The sequence below is a fragment of the Grampus griseus genome, assembly GCF_964374135.1.
Source record: "Grampus griseus genome assembly, chromosome: 19".
NCBI classification, from domain to species: Eukaryota; Metazoa; Chordata; class Mammalia; order Artiodactyla; family Delphinidae; genus Grampus; species Grampus griseus.
In genome coordinates, this window is record NC_139013.1 from 53,830,154 (window position 1) to 53,848,858 (window position 18,705).

Genomic DNA, 18,705 nt, shown 5'->3' on the forward strand with positions numbered 1-18,705 from the left:
GGCGTCAAGCCCTGCGAACTCCCCCCAGTCTCTCACTAACTGTGGCAGAAATCTCACTCCTGGAAGGAGGGACTGTCTGAAGCAGGGGTGTGTGTCAAGGCTGTAGACGGAAGCAATCCCAGCCACCTCCCCACTCCCAGTCCTGTGTCCGTCTTCCCAGTGTTTAAAAACTGATCCCCAAATCTAAACATCTGGGAGCCACCAGGCCACAGAGTAAGGAACGTGAGGTGGGAAGAGACAGAACACGAGGCCAGAGAGGGGAGCAGGGGCCGTCCGTGCCAGGCTCTGCCTGCCAGGCTCTGCCTGTCAGGCTCAAAGCATTTGGTCGTTGAACAAGTGAATAATGTAGTTAGATGGATAGTTTAGAAAGTTCACCCAGCGGCTGATGCAGAGAATGGATTGGAGCATTCAAGCCTGGAAGCAGAGAGGCTACTGCAAGTGGCCCTCGTAAGAAGAGACACGGGCTGCAGGAGCAGAGAGCCAGAGAGAAGAGATAAATGCAGGAGTCCTTTTAAAGCAGATTCGATAAAATTTAGATGTTGGGATGAAAGGCAGGGAAGAGGTTATAAAAAACGGTGCTTTTGAACTTGGGAGAATGGATAGGTGAGCTTCTCCCCACCTCCCCACCTCCCCACCTCCCCCCCGCTTCCGGTATCAGTTGAAATGTCACCTCCTCAGAGAGGCCTTCCCTGATGACCCTGTCCACAGTGGGACGTCCGCTCTGACCCAGCTGTATCACTCCACCCTGTTTATTTCCCTTATAGCACTTAACACAATTTGTAGTTATGGTATCATCTGTCTCCCTCGTAAAACTGTAAACTCCCTGCAGCAGGTTCAGGTATATCTGGTTCATTATTTTATCCCCGTGCCCCGTATAGGACCTGGCACATACCAACCGGTTAATAAACACTCTGTTGAATGAAGGAACGAATGAATGAATGAATAAGGACCAAGGAAGGAGGAACAGGTTGGGGAACCAGATGCTTGGGAGAGCCCGGTTTGCCGTATCGGTGAGAAAGTTCTCCAGCAGGCAGCTGGAAGCCTAGCTCTGGGGGGTCATCTGGGTAAGTGAGAGCGCCTAGGCAGGGGCCAAGACAAAGCCTACCTTGCCAGAGAATTACCACCACGAATACTTCGTAGGCACGCAGATTGCTCCGCTCCTCCCCAGACACACTGGATCAGAATCTCCGGAGTAGGGCCAGGAATCTGCGTGCGTAACAGGTTCCCTAGGTGACCGTGATGTTCCTTGGGGCTGGAGAGCTCGGCCCTAGAGGAGAGGGACTTAGGCGGTGACTTTGGGTGGCTAGATGACAGGGCAGAGGCCTGCCCTGAAGTCGCCACCCGCGCCGTCGCTCGGCCCTCCGATTGGTCGCCTCCCGGGTTACCTTTGGCCACACTTGGCCTCGCGCCGCCCTCCGCCCCGCCCCCGTCGCTCCGCCCTCCGATTGGTCGCCGCCCCGCCCGTCCCCCGGGCTGGGGCAACCGGACTGGCGCGTGCCGGAAGCCGGAAGCGCGGCGGTGGCGGCGGCGTTGGCGTTCCTCAGGCAGCTGGATCCTTACGCCATGCCAGTTCTTCGGCCGACCGTGTCGGCTGGGCGCCTCCTCCTCCTCTGGCTGCGGCTCCCCCTGCGGCCGCCCGGACCCCGGCTGTCGAGCGGACGGGCGGCGGCGGCCGGCGCCCTGGAGCGGGCCATGGACGAGCTGCTGCACCGTGCGGTGCCCGCGATGCCGGCCTACGGGCTGCGCGAGAAGACGCCGGCGCCGGCGGAGAACCAGTGCGCGGACTTCGTGAGCTTCTACGGCGGCCTGGCAGAGGCGGCCGAGCGTGCCGAGCTGCTGGGCCGCCTGGCGCGGGGCTTCGGCGTGGACCACGGCCAGGTGGCCGAGCAGAGCGCCGCCGTGCTCCAGCTGCTCCAGCAGCCGCGGGAGGCGGCCGTGCTCCTGCAGGCAGAGGACCGGCTGCGCTACGCGCTGGAGCCGCGCTACCGCAGCCTCTTCCACCACATCAGCAAGCTGGACGGCGGCGTGCGCTTCCTGGTGCAGCTGCGGGCCGACCTGCTCGAGGCTCAGGCCCTCAAGCTGATGGAGGGACCGCACGTCCGGGTAAGGCCCCGCCCGGGCCGCCCCCGACCCTTGGCGGCTCTCCCCATGTCGTCCTCACTCGCCCCTCAAGCCCCAAGCATTCCACCTTCCCCTACCTGGAGCCGCGCACACTTCGCCCTGAGTCAGAGCCCCCGAACCCTGTCCCCTTCCTTCCCACGCCTTCCCAGTCCTTGCCTCCCTCTAGGCTCACCTCGCTCGTCTTTATAGAAACTCGGCCCTCGCGTACTTTCAAGGTGACTGTCACGCCTCGTTCCTGATGAGCGTGCTCCATAAAATCTCTTTTTCATTCTTTTACCTGAGAGGTTTCGTCCATGTGGTACACTTGAATGCGGACCGAACCGAGCATCCGGTAACTTTCTGAAGACCTGGATGGGGTCAGTAAAAGTTAGTCGCAGGACCCACTGTGTAAGCCCTTGTCCTAAAAAGTCCTGTGAAACGTACAAAGGTGACTAGAACTCGAGATCGCCACCGTCTAGGAGTCTGGATGCCTTCTATTTTCTCTCTGCCTCATAACTGTGACCAGGGTATTTTTACCTTCCTGAGTTCAGCCCTAAAATAGGATTCTAAGTTGACTTCTTGAGGAAATCAGGCGTTTCGCACAGTGAGCTCAGGTTAGATGCAAATAAATAGATTAAGATTTAAATAATGATGACTTGAAAGGTGGCTGATAGGTGACTATAGTCCTTTTATTACTATCGATGTTAAATATGGTGGGACCACTAACTCGCTCTTTTAGTAAACCAAAAATGCTGTAAACGTTCTGGCATTCAGAAGGTTAGTAGGTGCAGTTGGCTTTAAAAAGAATTGAACAGTTGAACGATTCCTTTAAGAACTCTTGACACTGGCGTAACGGTTTTTACGTTCATTGCCTCAGTCTTGGGGAGGTGATAAGCGTGTCTCCACATGTCGACCTCTCACGTGAGGTCACATGACATGACCAGGCCCTCAGAGCAAATAAGCATGTCTCTGATCATCCACCCACACCCACATTTCCCAGGTTCTTTGCTCTGCACTTTATATCCTCATCATGTTATGTGAGTTCTGGTGTTTATCAGAAACCTTCGTATCTTTCTTGGCTACGTAGCCCTACACGCATAAAATTGTGTGTAGTTAGGATAGGGTTAATCTCAGGATGATAACAGTAGCTATGATTTGATTGCTCATAATAGCTGGCTATGCTAAGTATTACCTAGGACCAGTGAGCCTTCAGCTATAAGAGTCACAGGCTGAGAACCTCAGTTGTTTATTGCATTGGCACCAAATCAGTCCTGGAATCCCAGTGTGTTGAATCGACCATGTTCCCAACTAAATCCCCATCTGAATGGCTGAGACCTTGTGTTCCACACACTGTGTACATACCCATCTGGTTCCTCCCAAGAGAGGCTTGGGTTTCGTCTGCAATCCAAGCAGACCTTTTTTTTTTTCCTCCTTGAAGTGGAGACAGGTGCTCCTGAAAGCCTTCTGAAACTTAATTCTCATTGCATAGGAGGCTTGAGAATTAGGTAGGATGTCTGTCTACCTCATCCAAGGTAGGATGTCTTTTGGGTAGGTGACCTGTCCCCAAATGGAACTCTCCACCCATCCATTCAGCCATTCATCGGCTGTCTGTATGGTACCAGGCGTGCTCAGGCTCTGAGATCACTTGGTCCAGAAGCTTCCCTTCTAGCATGGGAAGAGTTAGGGGCGGGCACGGTATGTGTGAGTGCCTTTCACGCACTTGCTCATTTCATCCTCAGCAAGATGTGGTGACTGTTTGACAGATGAGGTGATTAAAGCTTGTCGAGGCCCAGTGCAGCGCCTCCCCCCAAGCCCCGTCTCCACGCTCCACGGTGTGTACTTCATCATGGCACCCCAGCTCTCTTAGTTGACAACCTAACTAGATCGAAAATGGGCTTATTCTTTTAGATTTGCCTTTTTCTATAAAACTGAAGGGAAGGTAAGACAACCCAGCTGATGAATGGCTTTGTTTTATTTACTTTCACTGACTCAGGAGTTTAATATTCTCTAGTTGTGACTGTGTTTATCTTTCCAAGACTTTGTGTAAGCTTCCATCTTATCAGCAACCTCAGCACACACCTTTTTCTGAAACCTCAGGTCAGTCTCTGCTCTTCTGTCGAAAAATCATCAAACCTTCCGTGGCCAGGAGGATGGCATTCGGTGTCTTTCCTTTGGCATTTTTGCTGCCCGCCAGCCATCCTGCGCATTCCCACTCCCCCAGCATTACTCGCTCCCCTCCACGGACCCTCCTCTCCAGCCAAGCTGGCTCCTGGATGGAACGTTCCTGAACCCGCGCCGCTGCGTGATTCCTGTTAGAAAAAGAGCCGCCGGCACTCCCAGCTCGTTTGCTAGGCTTTTCCAGCCGCTCCAGCTCAGGGTGGCCTCACCCGGTTCTGAGCTTCATAGATACGTCATTGTACCACTCAGTTGGATTTGATACATTAACCACAGAATCTGTTGTTTGAAATGTATTTTTCCCCCGCAAGTGGATGATCAGCTCCTTGAAAACTGGGACCTTCGTCTTGTGTAGCAAAATGATGAATGAAGCGTGAGATAGACTCCCGGGTGCCCTGCCATCTGGCGAAGTCAGCAGCCAACCACTCCCATTCGTCCTGAGGTCAGACTGCTCCATTCAGAGGTCTGAGCCTGGAACGGAACCTGGAGGCCAGGGAAGGTTTCCGTGCGTGAGAGAGAGAGAGAGAGAGGGAGAGAGAGAAAGAAGACATCCTAGCAGACGTTGGGACCGCCCTTGTCCTGGGGGATTCCTGATGTCACATCCGATTCTGTGAGACATAACTGGACTCGTTTCCTTACTCTTCCCCACATACAAGAGAAGACTCTTGGTTATGAGGTTGAGAAGGGACATCATCAAAGCTCAAAGCTGTGACCCTGAGACTTGACTTGTGGGAGAGGAGCTGGCCCCAGGGAGATCCAGAGCTGCCAGCAACACCATGTCCTCAGACGTTCAGGGCTCCCTTGTTTCATAGCCAAGGCCGTCCACACACGTAAGGGAAAAACATCACCAACCGAAAGGCACAAAGTCACGTGGAATCAAGATATGTCTCAAGCAGAGGGTGAGTGACCCTAGACTGACCTTGGCCTCTGCGCACGGTCGGGACACGCTGGGTACAGAAGCCTTTTCAGGTGGCTCCGTCACACCTCTTGCGTTTCTCTACCTAGAAATCCTGCCCTTAGCCCGAGTGCCTCTAACCGCTAGCAGCTAAATCTGTCGCTCCCCTTCCCCTTGCTCTTTGTGGCTACGTAAATGTTTTTTTATCCCTATCATTCAAAACTTTCAGAGTTGACTTTTTTTTAACCCATAGAAATCGTCACTGGGATCTGATACTGTAATTAATTACCAGAATCACTTAACGTGTGTGTGGTCCATCTTGATTCCGTGTTTGTTTCATTCTGGATTTTGCAGCCAAGTTAAAGAGGTGGTTAAAAAGCTAGAGCTTTTCGCTTGTAGGAATCCAGTGTTGGAAACCACCAGCAGTTTGGCCCTCGAGCTTCAGCGCAGGAGCCGCAGATCCCCAGGTGCCTAGGATGCCGCGGGACGCCCGGGAGGCAGGGAGTAGTGGACCTGAGCACCCCTTGCTGTGCACATGGCACCCCATCACACAGGTGTGCTTCTCCCCTGGCCCTTGCTGACCTTGGAGCTGCCAGCTAATGTCAGGTGGACGAGAGCTGCTGTGGGCTCAGGCCTGGGCATTGCCCTGGACTGGACTCAGCGCCCTGCTTCTCCTCACAGCTTCTTGTTTGCTGAATCTCGTGAGCACAGAGGCATCCTTAGAATAACTGGCATGTGTGAGGCCCAAAGGGATGCTGACTGGGCATCTCATACGGAACAGTGGGTACAGCAGAAGACGCACCAGGTGGGGAAGGAAGACCCCGGTTATGCTGGTTTGAAGCGTGATTTTAGGTGATCGTAGCCACGTCCCTTAACTGTCCTGGGCCAACCAGCTCTGCTGCTGAGGCGATAGGGGTCAGTCTGCCCAGGGTCAGCCTGCTTCTCTTTTAGAAATACTGCGGGGCTTGGCTAAAAACACAGTTATGAATGAGGACAGTTTGTCAAGATCTTGGTCTCTGACCGAGGGCTGTGATTATTGGAAATACGGGAAGAATCCAGAGGCTGACACTTCTGTTTAAGTGGAGCCCAGCGTGCAGCCCAAGGTGGAAGGCCCGGCGGGGGCAGGTCTCTTTTCTTGGGTATTTTAAATCCGGTGAGGTTTCTCTTCTTATTCTTAATCCTTCCTGATAGGAAATTCAGAGTCGGTATCAAGTCTATTTGCTGGGAAGATGCAAGTGCTGTGTAGAAAGTTTTTACAGCCCAGCAGACGTCAGATGTCTGCTGTGGTTTTCAAGATAGCAGATCCGCTGCAGAGAGGATGGACGTTGCTGCCCATCAATTAAAAGGTTGTTAGAAGCCTAAGTGTCTTGGAGGCCAGCCTGGGACTTCTTGATTCATCCCAAGTCTCTACTGCGATGGTCCGTCCCTCTGATGCCACTTTGTAGCAACTCTTGGATTATAATAAGTGAGTTGATCTTAATGGATTTACCCCAAGAAAGGGATTTTAGTTGTTTTCATAATTAAGGAATTTGTAGAAAAGGGACTCGTCAATGTCCTTGAATTCTCTGATCGCAGGACCCCTGCCCCCCACCCCGAGTTTTAATCTTAGGAAATAGAACAGTAAATCGGTCATCCAGTGTTGGGCAGGGGTGGGTAATACCAAATCCACAAAGCAGCTTAATCACACAGGAAAAGAAGCGGTCCCTTTGCTTACAAGACCAAATGCTCTTTTTGTTAAAAATGCTCTTCTCCTCTGTTGAGGTTCCAAGTGAGTTGAGAGGCTTATTATGATGCCTGGACACGTGGCCGCCAAGTCCGGGTTTGCGTGTTCTTTCCCGAGGCGGCGAAGTGTGGGCTTTGGGCTCTGAGGTGTGAATCCAATCCACCCGTCAGTTGCCCTCCTCAACGAGACGCCCTGTGAACTTGCGGTTGTGTGTCCAGCTCCTGAGCGGGGTACACGGTGTGCGGGCAGGCGCGTGCTTCTTGTGTGTGCAGTTTACAGGCTTTTTGTTTTTCTTCAGAGTTATTTCCAAAAGCCCTTTGGGGTTGAAGAGTTCAGTCTCTTACAGATACAATCCCCAGTGAAGCCGAGGGGACTCCCATTCTAAGAGAGGGTCTGGGCACCGTGAGATATTTGTGGGCAGCAGAAGGGAGCTGGCATTTAGGAAACGATGGGCGATTTGAATGTAGAAATGACGGTGAGACCTGTGGGAATCTTAACAGAAGCCCGGGCGGAACACTGGAGAAGGGACCACACTCTTATCAGGCAGGGTCCCCACGCCACCACTGCAGCGCCCAGCCGCACCACGGTTTGTTGTAAACCTTCTCTGGTGTCTTGTCCTGTTTTGAAGTTAACCTGGTGGTCCTCGTGGTTCTACTAAATTCTGCACTTAGCTAGACTAAGAGATGAACTCATTTGTAGATGGGAACGTTGTCCCAGCAGTTGTATTTTTGAGTCCTGGGTCGCTGATAAATGATTTCTCAATCACTGAGCGTGACGCATACACGATTCCTCTGCCTCCTGCTGTCTGAGATCGGGTAGCCTTGCTGCCCTCGGCACCTAATTCCAGCCTGAACAGCTGCGGCCCTGTTAGCACTGGGCGGTGGAGATGTGTAACCTTTAACCTAGATTCCCGGATCTCGTGTCCAGTGTCCCACGTTATAGCTGTCAGTAGCCCAGAATAGAACGAAGGGACTTGTAGAAGAGGCGCTTCCGTCAGCCAGACCATTCCTTTCATAATCAATACTGAATGAATGCCGAAGGCAGATTTTTCCAACTTGTTCCTATTGTGCGTCTCATAGAGATGCCATAGAGTTCCATGTACATCCTACATGGAACTCGGCTGGTCCGTTCCTAACCTTTCAGTGCAGAGGTTCCCAACCTGGGGAACCTGGTTGGGAACTGAGTTTCAAAGGGCTCCATGAACCCCAGGAAGCTGTGTGCAGAGTTTTATTAATGTGTTTGCATTTTTCTGGGGAGAGTGTCCCCAGTTTTTAGCACAGGTGCAAGAGTGTATGAGGACCCCAGGAAGACAGAACCACTGTAGTCAGTGCAGGAAATACAGTTTTATAAGGAGCCATTCTGTGTTGCCTGGTGAGCCATCCCTTCTCCTCCCTTCCTGCTACTTCCTGGTCACTGTTTTCCAGTTTGTCTTCTCTTTTTCATTTGCCATCAATCTGTTAAATCATCTTCCACATGGAGGACCCTACTGATGGCTTTGAGAACCAGAGGACTAAATCAGAAATGACCTCTGCCCTTACAGAGCTGAGAGGCCAGTAGAGGAGACTAGACCGTGGGATAAAGAGTTACGAGGGCCGGGCGCGGTGGCGCGCGCCTGTAGTCCCAGCTGCTCGGGAGGCTGAGGCAGGAGGATCGCTTGAGCCCAGGAGTTCTGGGCTGTAGTGCGCTATGCCGATCGGGTATCCGCACTAAGTTTGGCATCGATATGGTGACCTCCCGGGAGCGGGGGACCACCAGGTTGCCTAAGGAGGAGTGAACCGGCCCAGGTCGGAAACGGAGCAGGTCAAAACTCCCGTGCTGATCAGTAGTGGGATTGCGCCCGTGAATAGCCACTGCGCTCCAGCCTGGGCAACATAGCGAGACCCCGTCTCTTAAAAAAAAAAAAAAAAAAGAGTTACGAGGAATTACAGAGATCACATGGTCCAGTCGCCTGTCGACGTGGAAATCCTTTCTAAAACATCTCCACCGTGTTCTTGCCCACCCTGTGCTCATCTCGTCCCGTGGGGAGGGCCGCTGTCTCCCAGGAGGACCTCTGTGGGCAGCCCTAGCTCCTCAGAAGCTCTTCTTTACATGGAGTCTGACTGTGCCTTCCCCCTGTCGGTCCTGGACATGCTCCCTCTCCTTGCCCCCATGGGGCCTCTTGTGTGCCCGAGGCCTTCAGTGTTTGAAGATGGACCTCGCTTCATCCTGAAACCCTTTCTGAGCCACCCACCCCCATGCCTGCAACTTATCCTCAAGTGACAAGGCTCTGAGTCCTTTGACCTTTTACCAGAGATTAAAATGTGAAATGGCCCTATAACAGTTTCATAGCTTGTGTACAGTTTTACAGGTGTTATCCGTCATGGTCTTTGCAATTCTTATACAGGGATTCATAAGGTCAGTTCTGTACCAGACATACTGAGATGTTTGCTGTTATTCAATAATAATATGCAGTGTATCTGTTAGTATGCAGTTCATCTATAACTAACAGAGACTCAAAACAGCAGTGGTTTGAATAAGAGAAGTTTGTCTTTCATGAAGAAGTCTGGAGGTAGGCAGCCCAGGGCTGACTCTGCGGTGCCCTCAGTTGACCCAGGCTTCTGTTTGTTGCTCTTCCCTGAAAACCTCATCCCCAAAGTTACCTCATGGCCCAAGATGGCTGCTCCAGCTCTAGCCATCACATCGCCTTCCGACCTGCAGTGGGGAGGACAAAGAAAAAGATGGAAGGACATCTCTTCCCTGCAGTGGGAAGGACAAAGAGAAAGAGCAGCCCTTTGCTGCTCCTGCCATCTTCCAAGGTTCCCAGAAGCTGCTGCAGGATACCTCTGCTTACATCTGAGAAGCCAGAACTCAGTCTCATGATTAGCCCTAGCGGCAGTGCAGACTTTATCCTGAACAGTCACATGCCCAGGTAAAAAGTGAAGCGTCTGTCGATTTGGGAAAAAGGGACGCAGCCATTGAGGAACAACAGCCTTGTCTCTCGCCCTGGACGTCCCCTCCGCTCTGGCTGTCACGAAGCTTACCACTATTACATGGGCAGCAGTCACCACAGACTGAACTGGGATGGTTCTGCCCCTGCATTGTGTCCTCTCCTTTCCTTACCTCTTGTTCTATTCTTGCTTGAAAAGTTTCAGTGCGAATGTATCTCTGATGGTAAAGTTGACTCAAATCATTTTGGGAAGTAGAATAAATACAAGTAAGTGAAATTAGAATAATGTCATCAATTCTAAATGCATGGATTGCCCGGCACACTATTATTCTACGGCCCACTCAGGGGGGAAAAAATGCTGCCGATTAAACCGTGACCCGTCATCATTTGAACAAGGTGTCCTGCCCACCAAGATGTGAAAATAGGAAAACACACACCTTAGAGCTGTCGAAATGTGGGGTCCTCGTTTCTCTTGGGAAACAAGAAAGGGTGTTTTTGGTGAACCAGAGAATGTTCCTGAGAGGGTGTTGGAGTTTCCTGCACTGAGACGCCGTTCAGCGTCAGCTTAACATCACGTGTGCAGCTGTGTTCACGGCGGCGAATGTATCGGCACACTTTATTTGATTTGGGCAACTTAGCTCAGATGGAACCCAGGTGTCTTACAGGTGGAAGGAGGGAGGGAAGACGTAGAGCTGAGTTCGGTCTGTCGTGGCCGAGAGCAGAGCCCGGTGGAGCTGCCTCAGAACAGCTTCATCCTGCCCACTCCTCTTTTGTATCAGGTTTTGGTGTCGAATTCCCTGTGCTGGCAGCGATGCGGGGATGGGCTGGACGTCTTTCCCTCGGAAGGCCAGCGCTCCCCCCTCTCCATTTCAGGAAATGAACGGGGTGCTGAAAAGCATGTTCTCAGAATGGTTTTCTTCCGGGTTCCTGAACCTGGAGCGGGTCACCTGGCGTTCACCGTGCGAAATGCTGCAGAAAATCAGTGAGTAAGTATTTATGACGTTTCCGCTTTTCTTACGGTTCAGCGGAAAGCCAGTCTCCATTCCCGTGTACGTTTTGTTCCAAGCCTGGTAAAACCCAAACACAGGATCCACAAAGGTGGCTGTCCTACCAGGTGATGCCGAGACCACGGAGGAGGAAGGGGCACAGGTGGAAGCTGGTCCTCGTGCCGGTGAACCTGCGCTTGGGGTCTTGGTCAGCCCTCAGCCCCGCGTCTCCCCAGCAACCCCATGATCAGAGCTGCCCGGGTTCACTGGACCCAAGCATTGGCATTAGTAACTCAAAAACCGTCTGTCTCACCAGCTGTGAAAATGTCTCCCTTGGATAAAATCTCCAAATTCACAGTATAGTGCGTGATTCCCACCTTCCCCCGGACACGGTAAAATGCAGGCTGGCCGACAGTAGCATGCTGCCACGTCGCATGTTGAAACAAAACAGCGGTGGCCGAGGTCGCCGGACACATGGAAGCAGCCAGGCGATGCGTGTCCTCAGGCAGCGCGGACTTCAAACTGCGGAGATTCGGGGGAAGCAAGAGACGTAGGATGTCCGGTGACAGGCATCTGGTCAGGTCTCTGTGTTGAAATCTGCCACATACCTGCTCCCCCGGGGCCTGGCAAACGAGTCTTAAGACCGGGGATGAGAGCACAGTTTCGTGTGTAAAACGGTCACCAGTTGTGCTTCCTCTCAGTCAGCGCTGTTTCGCGCTGAGATGATCTTTGAATTTCCCGCAGAGTCCGCTGAAGCTGTATTTGAAGGATTGCTTTGACTTGAGTGAATAGAACGAGTAGGAATCAGCCCTGCGGCTCTTTAACTTGTGATCTGTACTTTTGTCTTGCCCTTTCATCACGTTCTCGTCAGGGCTGAGGCTGTGCATCCCGTTAAAAACTGGGCGGACATGAAACGGCGCGTGGGGCCCTACAGAAGGTGTTACTTCTTCTCTCACTGCTCGACCCCGGGGGAGCCCCTGATCATTTTGCACGTGGCCCTGACCAGTGAGATCTCCAGCAGCATCCAGGTACCTGTGCGCGGTCGATTCAGAACGGGGCAGACGGCCCAGGGTGCCTTAAGTTTTCTGTTAACTTAGTTTTCTCCCCTTTTTGAAAATAAATTGCTTTTCGGCCTTTGTGGATCTTTGCATTAGCTAGATACAGGCTCCAGATCTGCAGCCACAGAGTGGAGACGGGCAGTGTGTGGGCAGTGATGGGACGGGGCAAGCTTTTGCCAGGGTGTGTGGACCGTGGGTTGAGACGTGGTCCAGGCTGTTATGGATGAGAGGGGTACAGGTGCAGGGGCACGGGGATCAACTCTTCAGCATCTGAGTGCCTGTGGGTAGTTTCAAAAGACAGCCGATTGAGAAATTGGAAAGTCGGCTGGGCTGCGTGCCTGACGCGGGCCCAGTGCCCTGCCCGGTGTGGTGATTCCCCCCCGGAGCAAGCTGGGCTTCTCCTCGAGGCGTTGGTGAGTGTCTGAAACACTCAGTCCGGAGGCCCATGGTGGGCAGGGGCTGGGGCTGCAGAGCAGGTCCGTTGAGGGGAAGTGGGCACACCTGGGTCACTGTGGCTTCGGGGTCGGAATGGCCTGTTCGGAGGCTGAGAGGTGATGGCAGACGTCAGGTGGGCGCTGGGCAGCGTCTCCTGGCATGGGAGGGCGGAGGACTCGTCAGCAGGGAGACGTTCCCGTAGGATGCTTGTTTGGAGGTGCCTGCACTGTGATGACGCACTAGAAGCCATCACGGCCTCCCTGGGGGCAGTTTGGTAATAACTATTAAAATATAAAACGTGTGTTCCTTTTGACCTAAAAATTCCACTCTCAGGAATTTATCCCAGGAGAGGCTCAGAGCTGAGAGTTTGGGCGGTTGCCCCCTGCAGCATCGTCTGGAGGTGGGAGTGATAACCCAAGTGCCCACCGGGAGAGGCTGCTGTAGGGAGCGACGGCGTGTGCGTCTGGCCTGTCCTCACACACCCTGCGGTCCCACGTGTGGGCTTAAGTGTGGATTTAGCTTTGTACTTTTGACCTGGCACGTCAACCTTGACTTACTATTGACTGAAGATTCAGGTTCCAGCCTAGCCCACCTGGTGTGACCTTCTGCGTCGCGTGAATCCCTGCCCGCCCGCGGCGCGCCCTCCTGTGTGACTGCTCACAGCGCCTTGTGACTCAGGCTTGTTGCCGTTACTGTCCTCACCTTAGACATGGGGACTCCGAGGCTGGGAGGGACTGCAGAGCTTTGTCCAGGATGATGGAAGAAGTGGGGACGGTGGAGGGCCGGGGTCCCAGCCCTGAGGGCAGGTGCCTTCCATGTGAGGAGACTCGCGCATCCGGACACATACATGAGAGACGCGTGTGTGCGTGGTTTTGTATGCACACGTACTTATGTGTGTACCTGCCTGGGGCCAATGAGACCGACCTGGAGAGGCGCTCCCCAAAACGTAAACAGTAGGACTGGGTGTTCAGTTCTGGAGTGATTTGTGATTTTTTCTTCATGCATTTATTTCTTGCCTCTTTGATACTATGCATATCTCATTCATATAATCAAAGAAAGGTTCATTTGTTTGGGTTTTGGGTGTTTTTTTTTGAAAACTTAAAAAAAAAGATTTGCTGGAGACAAATTTTGAGTCCAGAACCACGAGATAACCTACAGACTTCTTGAAAAACAAAGGAGGTGATCCAACAAGATGAGGAATGATGGGAGGAGAGCTCCTCCGGCAGCTGCCGGTGCAGGAGAAGCTGGTGGGGCCCCGGATGTCACGGCCTCTGCGTCACCATCCGCCCAACTTTCCTTATGGTGACGGTTCATGGCTTCCCAGGAGTCACAGAAAAGACCCTCCGAGCGTCTGAAGGGGATGAGAGCTGAGGATGTTTCTCCCGAGGGGGGTACGCGCAGACCCACGCGTCCCATTGGCAATTTAAGAAAGCCTGTGGGCTCCAGACCTCAGCCTGGACTCTGGGCCAGACTCCCCTACTCCAAGCATCCAGGGTAGCTGGTAGGAGTTGAGAGCAGCATAAGCGTGTCCTTCAGAAGCAGGCTGGCAGGCCTGTGTCCACGCCAACTGCAAGGTCTCCACCAGTACTGTCGTGGCCCTCAGGGTATTAAAGCTCAGAACGCCCCGCACTCACATCTCAGAGCAGATCAAGTCGGACGTGGCTAAGGGACTCACATCTCAGAGCAGATCAAGTCGGACTTGGCTAAGGGACCTCCCAGTACAAGTCATGCTGATTCTTAGATCGCTGCTCGTACGTGTCTGTGCGGGCGTGTGGTTTCACTGTGGAAATATAAGGACGTGACAGAAAACCAAAAAGGTACATAGGAAAAGCATAAAAAGGTACACTTCCTGAAAGAAAACTTAGGTAGGACTGCATCCGGCTTACTGGGAAATGTAAACAGCTAGGATTCAGAGGGGAGGAGGGACGCCTGCAGGACGCAGTGGGCAGCCTGCGCACAGGAGCCGCAGGCAGTGGGCCCCGTGGCCTTGGCAGAGGGCTGGCGTGCTGTCTGGGGGTGTTGGAGGGCAGCAGATTGCACAGAGAGAGAGACCTCCCCTGAGAGAGACCTAGGGGACATCAGTTGTGATTCAGCGAAGCTTGTGGGAGAATTTCAAAGTGGTAGAAATGATACAACATTGAGCAAACAGCCAGGGAAGTTGTGAGACCACTGCCGCCTCCAGAGAGGTCTCAGAACAGGGTGCTTGCCTCTAGAGCCTGGTCCTTGGGTCGAGGGACCCCCAGGAGGGGTGAGGGCAAGGCGGGTGCGTCCACAGCTGCCCGTCACCATCCTTTATGTTTTCCAGACCATCATAGTGAAGGAGAGTCCCACGTCGGAGACGGAGGAGCGGGACAGGATCACCACAGCCGTCCTATACTCGCTGAGCCTGACCCAGCAGGGGCTGCAGGGCGTGGAGCTGGGCGCCTTCCTCATCAAGCGGGTGGTGAAGGAGCTGCAGGTGAGCGAGGCTCGACCCTGACCCCGCCGCACCGCTGTCGGTGTCCCCGCCTTGGGATGGCCCAGCAGTTCTGCCCTCATCTCTGCGGACAGGGTGAAGCTGTTGGGCCGGAGCGATCAGGAGGGGTGGAAAAGTGCCAGGTGCCCCTCGGCACTTCCTAGGAGCCCCGAGACTCGTCAGGGGGTGGAAGCGGTGCCGAGGAAAAGGCCCTCAAAGCCGGCTTCTCATGGGCCACAAATCCAGATGCATCCTGGGGGCGGCGGCTTCTGCAGGGGACCCTGCACCCTGGCTGGCGGGGCAGCTCCTGATGGGCACGTGCTGTCCCGGCATAGTCGCCAGCAGGGCCCCCTTCGCTCCCACTGTCCAGTCCTGGCTGTGCCAACCTCCCTACCCACCCTCGCCCACTCGTGGCCCGGGAGGGAGCATCGAGGTTCGACTTCGACCGGGCGGTTGGAGGGTAAATGCACTGGCACCTCGTTTTTTTTTATAATTGCCTTCTCTTGGTTGCCCTGGTAAACACAGAAATGTTCAGGTCCACGCTGGGTTTGGGCTTTTTAAAACTGTCTCATGAGGGGCTGGAGTGAACTCTAATGTGCAGAATCTAATTTTTAGGTAAAATAATTAGATCATGACTAATTGGCGCTGACAGCAGCACTCTCCGCTTCTGGTGGTTTCAACACAGACAGCTGCTGCAGAAGCTCTTCCTCAGAGAATGACAAATAGGGTGGAATTTAAATACTTGCGTGCTTCGTGTTAAATTCACAGTTTTAAGTCTGAGAACTTGGGATTCAGTTGGGTATCAGCTTCGTTAGAATCACTCCCTGCCACTTTTTCCCCAGAGGCGATAAGAAGCACATCTGATTACTCTGAGTTTCTTCTTTTATTTCCTGCTTCTTTGCTGAAGGTGCTAATGCTTGGGGCGAGGGTGGGCGGGTAGCAGGGCTGGTGTGAGGCAGAAAGGCAGTCAGAGGAGGGGCAGACTCCGGGGTCTGGGTGATACAGCAGATTCTGTTTCTGAATCAGGCAGCCCAGGAGCCATCCTGCTGCTGACCTCTTCTCCACGTCTGGGCTGGGAGCCGGAAAGTCACCTGAGAAATCTGGAGGGAAGGGCAGCCCTTCCTCCACAGAGGTGTTCGTGGAGGTTTATGAAGGAGGCACCTTAAATGCCCAGTGAAAAGAACAGGGTTAGGAAAAGTCATGGGATCGTTTTATCTTTTAATATTGTTCTGTCGTTAAAGTTACGGTTCTGAATTTTGAGTGACAGTGAGAAAGCGCTCATGATATAAATGCACAAAGCAGGATGAGGGTGTAAAATAACTGTCTTGCCCTTGCAAAAGTTGCCTAGAGAAAGACCAGGAGTTATACTCTATCAGACCTGGAGAGTGTGGTGGTTTCTTTGCTTCCGTCCTAAATTTAAAAAAATTTTTTCTATAGTGAGCATATATTACATTTTTAATTGGAAGATACTGAGTTCTTCGAAATGATCATTGCGATCTCTCTGTAATTTGAACAACAATGATTGAACCGTGTTATCTGATATGGAGACATAACCGTTACCTCCCCTTCTATCCCATCCTCTGCACCCACTGTGCTATATAGTTGAGCGATCAGTTATTCATTCAACAAACAGAAGACAGTCACTGGGTACTTGTCTGCCAAGCACCAAACCAGGTTCTGTGGCGGCAGCAAAGTCCATGGGAGGGGCCTGTTGGGCTAGAAAGGCAAGACCTGTAGTCAGAAGACAGCACCCCACATCGTAGCAGCCCACCCCTCCAATTTCAGGCAGGTCCCCCAACTTGCCGTTGTGGATAGCGGTGCAGATTGGAGACCCCACAGTAAAGGCTTGTCCTGGGGACTCAGGTTGCCTCCAGCACCTGGCACACATCAGATCCTTAATAACTATTCCTTGAAAGAAGATTCGTGCGCAGCAAATATCACTTTGTAAACCACGCAGCAGCACACGGAGGTTAATGATACGTAAGCGAGAAATGAGGAGGTGTTTCTGAATCCGTGACTCACCTGCTGAATTGTGTGTGTGTGTGTGTGTGTGTGTTTTCTCCACCTTCCTTTCCCCACCCCAACTGTGCCCTGCAGAAGGAGTTTCCTCACCTGGGGACGTTTTCAAGTCTGTCCCCTATCCCCGGGTTCACCAAGTGGCTTCTGGGGCTGCTGAAGTCAAAAGCAAAGGATCACGGGAGGAACGAACTGTTGACAGATTCCGAGTGTAAAGAAATCTCCAAGATCACGGACGGTCCCGTGAATGAGACCCTCAAGACCATTCTCAGCAGCAGCGAGTGGGTCCAGTCTGAGCAGCTGGTCCGGGCGCTCCAGGCCCCCCTGATGCGGCTCTGCGCCTGGTACCTGTACGGGGAGAAGCACCGGGGCTACGCCCTGAACCCCGTGGCCAACTTCCACTTGCAGAACGGGGCCGTGATGTGGCGCATCAACTGGATGGCCGACGTCAGCCTCAAGGGCATCACGGGCTCGTGTGGCCTCATGGTCAATTACCGCTACTTCCTGGAGGACACGGCCACCAACAGGACCACCTACCTCAGCTCCAAGAGCATCAAAGCTTCCGAGCAGGTCCTCAGCCTGGTGGCCCAGTTTCAGAAGAACAGCAAACTCTAAGTCACCTTTGCTGAAGCCAACGTCCCCGGCTTGGAAAAGGATAATTTTCCGAGGGGTTGGGGATGGGGTTATGTACCCAAAGGAGCTTCTAGAGTGAACCAGAGTTGAACTGTGCTCTCTGGCCTGTGGCGGGGTCACACCGGAAGGCCGGGCCCGGGCTTTGCACGAGGGAAGATGCGTTACCGCTGCAAGGTAGTGGTGGGTGCAGGTAGGCGTGGGCTGGATGGGGATGCTGTGCTCTCTCCAGAAGATTCCATCGTGGCCTTCGGCCTGGCTCCCTGCCCTGGGATGGTCTTCAGAAACCATGGAGACTCTGCCGGCTCTCGACCCAAGGTGGATGGGTCAGCCACTCTGGGACCCGGGCAGGTGGCCCAGGTGAGAACAGATGTTCCTTCCAGCGTAGAACGTGGTTCAGCCATGATCGTTTTAGCCGTTTCTCTCTGCTGATTGCAAAGGGATAGAGGGCTGTGCTACACTTCACTAGTTAAATTCTGGAGATTGTGAACGTGTGAAAAGGTTTGTGACTTTGCACAGACTTCACTAAGCCAAGTTATTGGACACGAGAGCTCTTGTCGCCTGGGGCTTAAATTGCATTATAGACTTGACAGTTATAGCGATTCAAGTTCATGATGAACTCCGTAGCAAAGAACACGTTTGTCCTGTGAAGCATTAAACACGTGGTTACTCACGATCGCATAGTGGTCGTCTTTGAGGTCTGAGACCTCGTTAGCCGTGCCCTTGGTCCCCAGCCAGCCCGTTGGCAGGTTTGATGCTCTGTGAAGCGGGCCTGGAGCGTGTGGCCTGAGGACAGAGGTGATGGCAGAGGTGCTGCTGTTTGTGGGTGAGGAGATGGGTGTGAAGTTGAGTCAGGCAGCAGGAAGCAGCCCCCTCCTTCTTGGTTTTGCTTTGAGCTGATGGTGAAGGCCCCCGAGCTCTGCAGGCCTGACGTCACCGCCGTCCAGGAGCTTGGAAAAAGTTAAGGCACCAACTGCTTCCGTGTGGCAGGTGGCCCCGGAGACCGTAGCCCCTGATTCCCACACTGCACGCCTTATCTTTGTTCAGCCTCTTATATGGGAATCTTCAAACAAAATACACAGAAGTGGAGAAAATAGTGTAATGACCCTAGGTACATACCACCCAGCTTCCACAACCATCAGTAATTTTCCATTTTTATCAAAACTTATTTCTTGGATTTCCCTGGTGGCGCAGTGGTTGAGTCTGCCTTCCGATGCAGGGGACACGGGTTCGTGCCCCGGTCCGGGAAGATCCCACATGCCGCGGAGCGGCTGGGCCCGTGAGCCATGGCCGCTGAGTCTGCGCA

General features: G+C 53.2%; 1 protein-coding gene across 2 annotated transcripts; it reads left to right on the plus strand.

Annotated features, from left to right (window-relative positions):
- The first annotated feature begins 1,541 nt into the window (after positions 1–1,541).
- MLYCD (malonyl-CoA decarboxylase) lies at positions 1,542–18,421 on the plus strand. 2 transcript variants are annotated; one of them, XM_082677414.1, is made up of 5 exons: positions 1,542–2,103; positions 10,599–10,801; positions 11,677–11,833; positions 14,604–14,756; positions 16,851–18,421. In XM_082677414.1, the coding sequence occupies exons 1-5, from the start codon at positions 1,564–1,566 to the stop codon at positions 17,382–17,384; spliced, it is 1,587 nt and encodes a 528-aa protein (XP_082533540.1). In that variant the 5' UTR covers positions 1,542–1,563; the 3' UTR covers positions 17,385–18,421. The 2 variants fall into 2 exon arrangements, with proteins under 2 accessions (XP_082533540.1, XP_082533541.1); XM_082677415.1 differs by having other exon boundaries at positions 10,693–10,805; positions 16,851–18,419.
- Positions 18,422–18,705: the final 284 nt, after the last annotated feature.